Genomic DNA, 12871 nt, shown 5'->3' with positions numbered 1-12871 from the left:
GGGTATGAGAAAGACATCAGCCATGATAGCAGAGCAGACTCGATGGGCCGAGTGGCCTAATTCTGCTCCCATGTCTTATGGTCTGATTAGCTTTTTGAAAATTTACTATGCAACATATATAACAACTTAATTTTATTTGGTTAAGGGACAATTTAATATTTATTTGGTATAAAATATACAGTATATCCACAAACTCAGCCACAAAAATGTTGCAAGATGTACGACAAAACATACACAACTAGCAAACATTTTGGCTCATTGCGTCACATTTCATTTTGTCAAACCTCAAAGAAAAGTTCAGTTCTGCCTTACCAGCAGATTAAGCATCTGCATTACCCTTTCCATCCTTAAAATATGCCAAATCAGCCAACTTGCCATGGGCATTACAACAGGGTCTACACGTTATGGGCTGTAAAGCATTTGGAGATGCTTGGTGGTCATGAAAAGCACTGCATAAACGGACAGCCTTTTTTCAGGTAATTAGACAATGTAGTGGTGCTGTACTGAAGTGGCAAAGGTAATCTGCCACCTGAATTGAACTTTCACTTGAATACTGTCAGAAAGATGGCAGAAATCATGACTGTTCCAAATTTGTTTTTCCAAAAAAATGCGTGCAATTTTTAGATGGTTTAGTAGTTACACTGATAATTCTGGTGCTGTGGTGGATTGACGAGCAATCAATAGATTGAGAGTTTAAATCTTACATTACAAAATATTAATTTGATGTGGTGTTACACTGATAAGTCTGGTGCTGTGGTGGATTGATGAGCAATCAACAGATTGAGAGTTTAAATCTTACATTGCAAAACATTAATTTGAATAATGTTGCACAAGGACAACAACTGCCTTGGTAGTAACCCCACCCCACCAATAACCAGACAGTCTACCAGCAGCACTCATGGGAAAAATGCTGGCAAGACACAGAACCAAACCCATCCAGCATGACCTTCTTCCTTCAGAATGGGGGAGGTAGAAAAATGTTTTATTTTGGCAATGTACAGCTGGATTTGCTAGTTTAATGGAATGCGCTCGTGTAGAAAGGTGCTCCATTTTACAAAGAGTCCTCAGCAATACACCAAACACCTTTACTGTCCTAGTAAAGATACATGCTTCAGTATACTTAATTGCAGTAGCAGCATCACCTCGTTCAGCCAATCTGGCGGCAAAGTGGCCAGGTAGGTGAGAAAAACAGACAGCTTACTGTATTGATGTAGCTCCTTTTAGCTGGACAGAGAACTTGAAGCCCTGAGAGCTCAGACTATTCCATTCTGACTGAATAGGTTTGCTTGACAGCAACTGAAGGGAAATGGCAAATGCCCAAGCTCATTACACATGAGCTGCTAAATTTGATAATGAGCTCCCGTTGATTCTGCGAGTTAAAATATCAAGTCTATAATACACAAGACATATGTAAAGGCAAACCCAGGTTGCCGAGACAAAATTTTATTTCCAATTCATGTAGAGTGCGAGTGGTTGCAACTCCTATTTTTTTCCCTTGCCAAGGAAGGATATACTTACCTTACAGTGGGTGCAACAAATGCTCACTGGATTGTTTCCTGGAAGAGGAGCTATCTTAAGAAAAATAGAATAAAATGGGCCAGTATTCTCTGGTGTTTGGAAGAACGAGGGCTGATTTAATTAAGAATTCCATACCTTTCAATTCTATAGGGTAGATGCTGCGATGTTCAAGTCTAGAACTGTGGATCATAGTGTCAGGATAATACTATCATTTTCAGTCCAATTAGACCTGAAAGTTCTTCACTCAGTGGATTGAATATCTTTTGAAATTCTTTACTCTAGGGGACTGCCAATGCTTAATTGAGCATATGTAAGACTGTGAGAGGGTGGCACAGTAGCACAGCGGTTGTTAGCACTGTTGCTTTACAGCACCAGGGACCCGGGTTTGATTCCCGGCTTGGGTCACTGTCTGTGCGGAGTCTGCACATTGTCCCCATGTCTGCGTGGATTTTCTCCGGTGCTCCGGTTTCCTCCCACAAGTCCCAAAAGATGTGTTTGTTAGGTGTGAATTGGGCATTCTGAATTCTCCCTCAGTGGACCCGAGCAGGCGGCATGATGTGGCGACTAGGGGCTTTTCACAGTAACTTCATTACAGTGTTAATGCAAGCCTACTTATGATACAATAGCAAGATTAGATATTTGGTCACAATGAGAGCCAAGGGATATGAGGATAGGAATAGCAAATAAAGTCAAGGAAGGTCAGCTCTGAAGGTGGAAGCTGGCTCGAGGGAATTTATGGCCACTCCTATTAATTGTACTTAAAGGTTTCACAACTTTCAGCTGAATTCCTGTGCCACATTTCTCATCTTTGGTCACCTGGTACAGTGGGATGGGGGCAGGAAGAGGAGTGTGCAGGCAGGTCGGGGGACCTTGGTGTTCTGCTCCTGGGTCTGGTAAAGGCAGCTATTCATAGGTCCAGGTGTTCTGCTCACAGGAAGTTATCTGGCTGCCTGCTTCTTTCCTGGTGTCCCTGGAAGCATCACTGATATTCCAGTAATTTTCCAACGCTAGGCTCAAACCTTCTGGTGACTAATGGATAACACGAGGCATAATTGTCCAACTGCATACACAAAATTATAATTTGGAATGATAGATTTCTTCAATTAGACTTTACATTAGAGCTGCATCCTTAAGGAGGAGGCACTTGTTGAGCAGTACCTCTAGTCCAGTGGTTCCCAACCTTTATTTGGCCATGCCCCACCTAATCACCTCTAAAATCCTGATGCACCCCCCCCCCCATGTGGTGATATATAATTCTTATCATTTAAAAAGTGAACTCCGTTTCAGCTGAAGAAGCTTAAAACGCCAATACCTTGGTTTAAACAAGCTTCAAAAGAACATGGCATCCATGAGAAGAAAAATGAAATAAACAAAAGACAGTTAAAGTTCTGAGCAAGAAATTACTTTAAAAATTGTAAAAAAAAGAAAAAAACATTAAGTGGTATTAAAATAATAATAATGATAAATATGATAATAAAAGAGTATTCACAGGTAATAAAGAGAGAGAAAATTTCTATATTAGAATATTGAAATATTTGTGGATTGTCTCATACGAAAATAGCAAATAAAGTTTCAAAACATATAATAGAGAACTGAAATGTTATACAACACAAACTAATTTGAATGGAAGCTTTTTCTGTAATACTTCGATCATTTTAATTACTGTACAATAAAGTAAAGGTACCTATCAAATGCAAAATACCATTTGAGCTCACCTCAAGATAATTAGAATAAAGTTAGTGAGACCCTTGTGCTTCATGCCTGCTGCAAAGAGATTTTATATTAGGCACTAATTTAGTCAGCTTCAGTCTCAAATCTCCTCGTTTAGTGATATCCAGTCGATTTCTTTTCTTCAGTAGCAAATCATTTACAGCACTAAAACCACATTCAGCTAAATATGAAGATGGGAACGGTAACAACAGTTTTCTTGCAAACCTGGTTGAATTTGGGTATTTAGTTTCTGTCTCATCACAAAGCCATGCCATCGCTCCTTTTATGTTGAATAAAGTTTTAACTGACTCATCATTTTGTATTTCCGAGAGTTCTTCTTGGTACTGCATTGAAACATCAGATAGATCCACTAGCACTGGCTGCATCACTCATGTTGGAAAATCAATCTGTTTTAAATCAGAAAATCTTTCTTTCAAATCAGAGGCCAATATTTTCAGATGATCCACAATGACAAGTACAGCAGCATCAGTCGGCTCACATTTCTTTAGCCAATGAAACTGGTCAAAATTTTTGTCAGAAATATGTTTTTGGCATAACTCGATAAATGAAATAAAGCCAAATATCTTCGCCTTTGCATCAACAAGAGTTTTATTTGTTCCTTGAAGTTGTTTATTCAACACATTCAGTTTTTCAAAAATATCTGCTAAATAACTCACAAACGCTTTTCCATCCACGGTTAGCAGGTGCTTCATTTCAGGCTTATCACTTAAAAAGTCACTAAGCTCATCAAATAGTTCCATGAATCTTTTCAAACAATTCCCCTTCGAAAGCCACCGTACCTCAGTGTGAAGTAAAAGTCTCACATGGTCTGCATTGTTATCTTCACAAAATTGCTTGAAAAGACGCTCACATTTGGCATTAGCTTTGATAGCATTGATAGATTTTATAACTGATTTCAGTACCTCATTAAGTACAGGAGAAATATTTTTCGACACTAAGTTCGCTCTATGAATAACACAGTGCACAAGAAGCATTTCCGGATTCTCATCTTTCATCAATTTTAAGCAGCCATTTTTCTTGCCCATCATAACAGGAGCACCATCAGCTGCACAAGATGTTATGTTTTCCATTGGTATATTATTGACATCTAAGTAGTGTTTTAGTTTATTATATATATCAGTGGCGGTAGTGGTGGTCTCTAACGATTTGCAGAATAACATTTCTTCAGCAAATTCGCCTTTATCAATATATCTTACATAGCAATAAGGCCTCACTGTCTCTCACAGTTGATTCATCCATTTGTACTGAGAATTTTCTTGATTTCAGCTTTTCAACAAGTTGTGTTTCAATATCTTCACTCATTTCATCTATTCTTCTCCTAACAGTGTTGTTACTGAGTGGCATGGCTTTAACATCTTTGTCATCTTTTTCCAGAACTGTTTTAAGAAATGCTGATATTGATGGTTTAATTAAATCCTCCCCTATAGTATGATTTTTTCCAGATTTAGCAATGAGTAAAGAAATTTCATAACTAGCCTCAAGAGTACGACTGACAGTAACAGTTTGTGCAGTGAACAGAGGCATTGGAGCGATGAGGAGTGAAGGATGAGAAGGGTCTCCATGTCTGCCTCCTCGAATCTTGAGGCGGCCCTCCGTGGCTCGACCATCCCTCGCCGCTTCCTCCGTTCTTCTGGCCGCTCGCGCCTTTTTACGGCGTGGAGCGGCGTAATTGTGGCGTCATTCGGGAGTCGCAGCCTTTTCGCGTCATTTGACGCGTGACACCCGCGGCCCCGGTCCTAGCCCATTTCCGGGGCGTGAATAGCTCGGGAGCGGGGCCGTATCGTGCGACGTGCATGAAGAGCGATGGCGCGGTGATTATGTAATAACTACACAATAAAGACCTTTTTTACCCAAAAAAAAATATTTTCTCAAAATAACATCTGAAACATAAACTACATATGTTTACCTGATGGAAAATCCAAAAAAATAAAAATCGAAAATTTGGACCCAGACCTCCTCAGTCGCGCTCAATTGCCCCCCTTAAAAATCAAATTGCAGATAGGGTACAGAGGTCGCAGCAGCAGCAACCCGGGGGGGAGGGGAGGGAGGGGGGGAGGGGGGAGGTGGGGAGGGAGGGAGGGGGGGAGGGGGGGGGGGAGGGGGGGAGGGGGGGAGGGAGGGGGGGAGGGAGGGGGGGAGGGGGGAGGGAGGGGGGAGGGGGGGAGGGGGGAGGGAGGGGGGGAGGGGGGGAGGGAGGGGGAGGGGGGGAGGGGGGAGGGGGGAGGGGGGAGGGGGGGAGGGGGGAGGGAGGGGGGAGGGGGGGAGGGAGGGGGGAGGGGGGGAGGGAGGGGGGAGGGAGGGGGGAGGGGGGAGGGAGGGGGGAGGGAGGGGGGGAGGGGGGAGGGAGGGAGGGAGGGGGGGGTGGCAACAACGGTTGTGGTGGGTTATTTACGGTTGAAATGCGGGCAAATTTGCTCGCAGTTCATGTTTGATGTTGATTGTTGCTTTGTTTGTTTTTGGGGGAGGGGGGAGGGACAACGCGCGCGTGAGTTCGGGCGGGGGGGGGATATTTGTTAAGAGGGAATATTTTGTAATATTCTATAGTTAGTTGGGGTAAATATCTTCATGTAAAACATTTTTTCAATAAAAATTATTTTTTAAAAAAAAAGGAAAAAAAAAAAAAAAAATCAAATTGCCCCCCTATGGGGCGTACGCCCCATGTTGGGAACCACTGCTCTAGTCATAGATGTTTACAGCATGGAAACAGACCCTTTGGCCCGGCTTGTCCATGCTGCCCAGTTTCTATCACTAAGCTAGTCCCACTTGCCCGCATTTGGCTCATATCCCTCTATACCCATCCTGCCCATGTAACAGTCTAACTTCTTTTAAAGGAATAAATTGTACCCGCCTCTACCACTGCTTCTGGCAGCTTGTTCCAGATGCTCACCACCCTCTGTGTGAACAAATTCCCCATTGGTCTCGTTTGTATCCCTCCCCTCTCACCTTAAACCTATACATTCTAGAACATAGAACAGTACAGCACAGAACAGGCCCTTCGGCCCTCGATGTTGTGCCGAGCAATGATCACCCTACTTAAACCCACATACCCGTAACCCAACAATCCCCCCATTAACCTTGCACTACGGGCAATTTAGCATGGCCAATCCACCTTCTAGACTCCTCGACCTTTGGGAAAAGATGTTGACTATCTACCTTATCTATGCTCCTCATTATTTTATTTACCTCTAAAAAATGACCCCTAAGCCTCCTAAGCTTTAGGGAAAAAAGTCCCAGCCTATCCAGCCTCTCCTGATAACTCAAGACCATCAAGTCCTTGTAGCATCCTTGTAAATCTTTTCTGCACTCCTTCTAGATTAACAATATCCTTACTACAATAGGGTGACCAGAACTGAACACAGTATTCCAGATGTCGTCTTACCAATGTCTGGTACAACTTCAACAAGACGTCCCAACAATATTCTGACCAATAAAACCACCCTGTCCACCTGCGACTCCACCTTCAAGGAGCTATGAACCTATACTCCTAGATCTCTTTGTTCTGTAACTCTCCCCAACTCTCTACCTTAACTGAGTAGGTCCTGCTCTGATTGTATCTACCAAAATGCATCACATCACATTGATCCAAATTAAACTCCATCTGCCATTCATCAGCCCACTGACCCAATTGGTCAAGATCTGTTGCAAGGCAGCACGGTGGTTAGCACTGCTGCCTCACAACGTCGAGGTCCCAGGTTTGATCCAGGCTCTGGGTCACTGTCCGTGTGGACTTTGCACATTCTCCCCGTGTTTGCGTGGGTTTCGCCGCCACAACCCAAAGATGTGCAGGGTAGGTGGATTGGCCATGCTAAATTGCCCCTTAATTGGAAAAAATGAATTGGGCACTCTAAATTTATTTTAAAAGATCCTGTTGCAATCTTATATAACCTTCTTCACTATCCACTATGCCACCAATCTTGATGTCATCTGCAAACTTACTAACCATGCCTCCTACATTCTCATCCAAATCATTTATATATATACAACAAATAACAGTGGACCCCGGACCAATGCCTGAGGCACATCGCTGGTCACAGGCCTCCAGTTTCAAAAACAACCTTCCAAAACCACCCTTTGACTTTGTATCCAATTGGCTACCTCACCCTGGATTCCGTGAGATTTAACCCTTTGCAAAAACCTACCGTGCCAAAGGCTTTGCTAAAGTCCATGCAGACAATGTCGACTGCACTGCCCTCATCTACCTTTTTGGTTACCCTTTCAAAAAAAATCAAATTGGTGAGACATGACTTTCCCCTTACAAAGCCATGCAGACTTTCCCTAATTAGCCCTTGCCTGTCTAAATGCCTGCAGATCCTGTCCCTCAGAATACCTAACAATTTACCCACTACAGCAGTAAGGCTAACAGATCTGTAGTTCTCAGGATTATCCCTATAGCCCTTTTTAAACAAGGGCACACCATTTGCTACCTTCCCATCTTCAGGCACCTCACCTGCGGCTGTCGATGGTTCAAGTATCTCAGCTAAGGGGCAGGCAATTTCCTCCCTAGCCTCCCACAACGTCCTGGGATACATTTCATCAGGTCAAAGGGATTTATCTATATTGATGCACTTTAATACCTCCAGCACCTCCTTCTCTGTTATATGTACACTCCTCAAGACATCACTTTTTATCTCCCCAGAAACATTTGTGCCTTTCTCAACAGGAAATATTGATGAGAAATATTCATTTAGGACCTCTCACATCCCTTGTGGATCTGCACATAGATCACCTCGTTTATCGTTAAGAGGCCCTACCCTCTCCCGAGTCACCCTTTATGTATCTGTAAAAGCTCTTTGGATTTTCCTTTGCCTTATCTGCCACTGTCAAAATAAAGATCTGCTTCAAAATGAAGGAAAATTGATGTCACTCTGAATCAGCCTGGTTCTACACTATCACTGTCAACTTGATTGTTTTATTAAAATAGTCAATGATTAAACAATTTAAGAACATAAGAAATAGAATCTGGAATAGGCCATGTCGCCCTTTGAGCCTGTTCCACCATTCAACAAAATCATGGCTGATCTTCTACTTTAACTCTACCCTTGCACAATAATATCCTTCAATTCTCTTAGTACCCAAAGGTCTACTGACCACTGTCTTGATAAGAACATACAAAATAAATGTAAAGGAGAACATAAGAACTTTACTTCTCGATTGCTATTAAAACAGTTACCGTTCTAATGCTGATCTAATCAATATAGGTAATGGTGGTAGAGTCCTGTAGCCATTTGTAATTTGAGTGCCAGAACCAAGAGTGAGACAAAGTGATGGATTCTGGCTTTCCATTTGTGCAGCCCCACTACTTCAAGAAAGTCCATTACCTTATTGCAATGTGATGACTGCATCGGAATCCTGCATACTCACACTGGCCAATTCACTATGGAGAGGCTCTCCTGTGTTGTCCACAACACAACCCAGTAATATCCACAGAAACTGCATCTTCTTTATCCAGCCTTTTCTTAAATGAAGGTGCAGCCTCTAGTTGCTGTAAAACTCCAGTCGCCTCCTTGTTCTTGGGCAAGTAGTCACTCTTAAGGCAGTTAGCATAGTTCAATGAATTAAAACGGCATTGTCTTTGTTCCCTCCTCCAATGTTCAGCTCAGTATAACTGCCCTTACCTGATGGTAACCAGACCACCCTACAGCTGCTCTTCCTGCAACACACACACTGTTCAGGAGGATCCATCCTTGGCCCATCCTCATTTAAATGCTCCCTCTAGGTGACATCATCTGTAGATGTGGGTTGGCTTCCACATGGAAGCTAATAACATCCAGTTTTACCTGTCCAATATTCCTCCCAATCCTGCCATTGTCTCTGTACTATCAAACTGCTAGACTGGGTCTCCATGAGGTGAAAAGGAAACCAAAACAGGGAAATAGGCTGCTTGACCTCATCCTACCAATCAACAAATGTCTGTCCATGATAGAATTGGCAGTAGCTAGCACTGTATTGTCTCTATGAAGACAACATCCCAACTTCGTTGAGGGGACAATTGTAGCATTACTCGGAAGAGATCTGTCAATCCAAAACAAAACATTCGAGGTACTAAGGGCCATCAAAAGCATCTAAAACTGCACATCACCACATGCTGAACTACTGTATTCCAGTCTATGTTACCAAACGTACCCCTTAAGTTTGTACACTGGGTTAATTTAAGTGCCTGCATTCGATTTCCAAATCATGTTGAAAATTGCCACTTTTGCTGAGCAGATCAACCATTTTTAAAATTTAGAGTACTCAATTATATTTTTTCCAATTAAGGGGCAATTTAGCATGGCCAATCCACCTACCCTGCACATAGGTCAATCATTTCTACTTTTGCTGCTGTTCTTGATCTGTCTGCATTGGGGATGTTTGGGTTATTGCTCACTTACTCTTTAAAAAAAATAAATTAGAGTACCCAATTATTTTTTCCAATTAAGGGGCAATTTAACGTGGCCAATCCACCTAACCTGCACATCTTTGGGTTGTGGGGGCGAAACCCACGTAGACACGGGGAGAATGTGCAAACTCCTCACGGGCAGTGACCCAGGGCATTGCTCACTTACTCAAACAGAGGATCAGATCTCACTTTGAGGAGAACAATAAACTACTAATACAAAACCACTTGTCACTGCAAGTACGCTGTTAAATCTACTTTAGAAAGTAGATATATAAAAATCAGACAATCTAGAAAAAGTGCCTTATTTAGCATTCGTATATTTGAATATTACCTGTCAGTCCTGCAATTTATGTAAAGACAAATTCCAACCACACAAAAAAATAAATCAAAGACCAACGCTAAACTACAGGACTACAAGTAAAAGTACACTCTCATGAGCTGACACCTGCAAAATCATAACATCACCTACAAAACAGTACCGGACCAAGCTCGAGTCCCAGGCTAGCCACACGGATCCCCGCCGTCTATGGCAAGGTCTGCAAGACATAACAGGGCTACAAGATGAAGGCATGTAAAATCACCGGCTCCAACGCACCCCTCCCTGATGAGCTCAACGCATTCTATGCCCGCTTTGAGCAAAAGATCAGCGAGAGCGAGCCCTCCACCCCAGAGGACGCGGATTAACTTGTATCTGAGGTCACCACTGCAGACGTCAGAGCAGCCTTCTCGAAGGTCAACCCACAGAAAGCCACTAGCCCGGTTGGGGTACCCGGAAGAACACTCAGGTCTTGCGCGATCAGGTGGCAGGGGTATTCGCAGAAATCTTCAACCTCTCTTTACAACAATCTGAGGTCCCTATCTGCTTCAAGAAAACGACCCGTACCAAAAAAAGTCTAGCAGCGTGCCTTAATGACTATTGTCCAGTGGCTCTGACATCCATCATCATGAAGTGCTTCGAAAAGTTAGTCATACCACAAATCAACTCCAGCCTCCCGGATTGCCTTGATCCACTACAGTTTGCCTACCGCTGCAACAGGTCCACAGCAGGCGCCATCTCCCTGGCCCTGCATTCTACCCTGGAACACCTAGATAACAAAGACACCTATGTCAGACTCCTATTTATCAACTACAGCTCAGCCTTCAACACCATCATTCCTACAAAACTAATCTCAAAACTCCGTAGCCTTGGCCTCAGTTCCTCCCTCTGCGACTGGATCCTGAACTTTCTAACCCACAGGCCACAATCAGTAAAGATAGGCAACAACACCTCCTCCACGATCATCCTCAACACCGGTGCCCCACAAGGCTGTGTCCTCAGCCCCCTACTATACTCCTTATACACCTATGACTGTGTGGCCAAATTCCCCTCCAACTCGAATTTTCAAATTTGCTGATGACACCACTGTAGTGGGTCGGATTTCAAACAATGACGAGACAGAGTATAGAAACGAGATAGAGAATCTGGTGAACTGGTGCGACGACAATAACCTCTCCCTCAATGTCAACAAAACGAAGGAGATTATCATCGACTTCAGGAAGCGTAATGGAGAACATGCCCCTGTCTACATCAATGGGAACGAAGTAGAAAGGGTCGAGAGCTTCAAGTTTTTAGGTGTACAGATCACCAATAGCCTGTCTTGGCCCCCCCATGATGACTGTGGTAGGCTATATTAGGGATATCGCGGTACCTAGGTGATGCACGATCAATTGCACGAAAGACTCAGATTGGTACAACTGTGGCTTTATTACAGTCAGATGTGTGGCCTCCTACTGCAGCTGGCGAAATGGCTGATCAGGAGGAGGACATGCATATTTATACGGATCCTTGTGGCCGGAGCTATCCGGCAGGGGCTTCCGGCGAACCTGTAGTGCAGGTCCTACCGTACATCCCCTAATACAGGTGCACCGTGGTTCACCACATTCACCCCCTGTTAAAAATGAGTCCGGCGGGGGTGGCGTGGAACTATATACAGTTTTGCAAATAATTTACAGTGGGGAGGGGGAAAATAAAATTTCCATTTTGATAGTCCGGTGCCCATCAGAGGTTAAGTCGATCCGATGGTTTGACAGTTCGCTGGGAGCGACATAACAGTGGCGGTGATATCGGTGCTGGCGGTGCTGGTGTCTCCAACGTCGGTGCTGGCGGTGTTGGTGCTGGCCAGTAGTCAGATGACTCTGGGAGCATGCCAAAATCTTCCTCATCCTCTAGCGTGGGCAGGGGAAGGAGGGATGGACCTGGTGGGGCTAATGTTGGGAGCACCATGGGAGGGGAGGTTGGCGCGTGGGTGCGGGAGTGTGTTGGAGTGGAACCTGAGGGAGCCAGGTCCCTGAGGGAGACAGTATCTTGGCGGGCTTGTGGAGCTGGACATGCCTAGGTAGAAGGACCAGTCCTGGAGCTGCGAGCCAAGTCGGGAGCGACACCCCAGATGTGGACTTCCTAGGGAAGGTAAAAACACGTTCATGAAGTGTGCTATTTGGGCGGTGCACAGTAGTGACCAGATGGAGTGTAGTGCATCAGGGAGGACCTCCTGCCAGCGAGAGGCTGGGAGGTTCCTGGACCGTAGGGCCAGCTGGACGGCCCTCCATACCGTCCCGTTCTCCCTCTCTACCTGCCCGTTTCCCCTGGGGTTGTAGCTGGTCATCCTGCTGGAGGCGATATCCCTGCTGAGCAGGAACTGACGCAGCTCATCGCTCATGAATGAGGATCCCCTGTCACTGTGGATGTAGGCGGGGAAGCCAAACAGAGCGAAGATTGTGTTTAGGGCTTTGATGACGGTGGCAGACGTCCTATTGGGGCATGGGGTGGTGAAGGGGAATCGTCGACCACGCTGAGGATATATGTGTTGCGGTCGGTGGAGGGGAGGGGCCCTTTGAAATCCACGCTGAGACGTTCAAAGGGGCGGGAGGCTTTCGTCAGGCGCGCGCGGTCCAGCCGGTAGAAGTGCGGCTTGCACTCCGTACAGACCTGGCAGTCTCTGGTGACTGTCCGTACGTCCTCGACGGAGTAGGGCAGATTGCAAGCTTTGATGAGGTGGTACAGTCGTGTGACCCCCCCGGGTGACAAAGGCTGTCGTGCAGGGCCCGGAGTCGGTCCACTTGTGCGCTGGCACATGTACCTCGGGATAGGGCATCTGGGGGCTCGTTGAGTTTGCCAGGGCGATACAAGATCTCGTAATTATAGGTGGAGAGCTCGATTCTCCACCGCAAGATTTTATCATTTTTGATCTTGCCCCGCTGTGTGTT

At 44.8% G+C, this 12871-nt stretch overlaps 1 protein-coding gene across 1 annotated transcript; it reads right to left on the bottom strand.

Moving 5' to 3' along the window:
• Positions 1-3617: 3617 nt before the first annotated feature.
• LOC119962739 (SCAN domain-containing protein 3-like) lies at positions 3618-4773 on the bottom strand. Its single transcript, XM_038791182.1, is given in 2 exon segments — positions 3618-4449; positions 4451-4773. Coding segments are annotated over 2 exon segments (1155 nt in total).
• Positions 4774-12871: the final 8098 nt, after the last annotated feature.

This window comes from Scyliorhinus canicula, chromosome 1, assembly GCF_902713615.1.
Source record: "Scyliorhinus canicula chromosome 1, sScyCan1.1, whole genome shotgun sequence".
NCBI classification, from domain to species: domain Eukaryota; kingdom Metazoa; phylum Chordata; class Chondrichthyes; order Carcharhiniformes; family Scyliorhinidae; genus Scyliorhinus; species Scyliorhinus canicula.
This window is presented reverse-complemented; position numbering and strand designations above follow the sequence as displayed.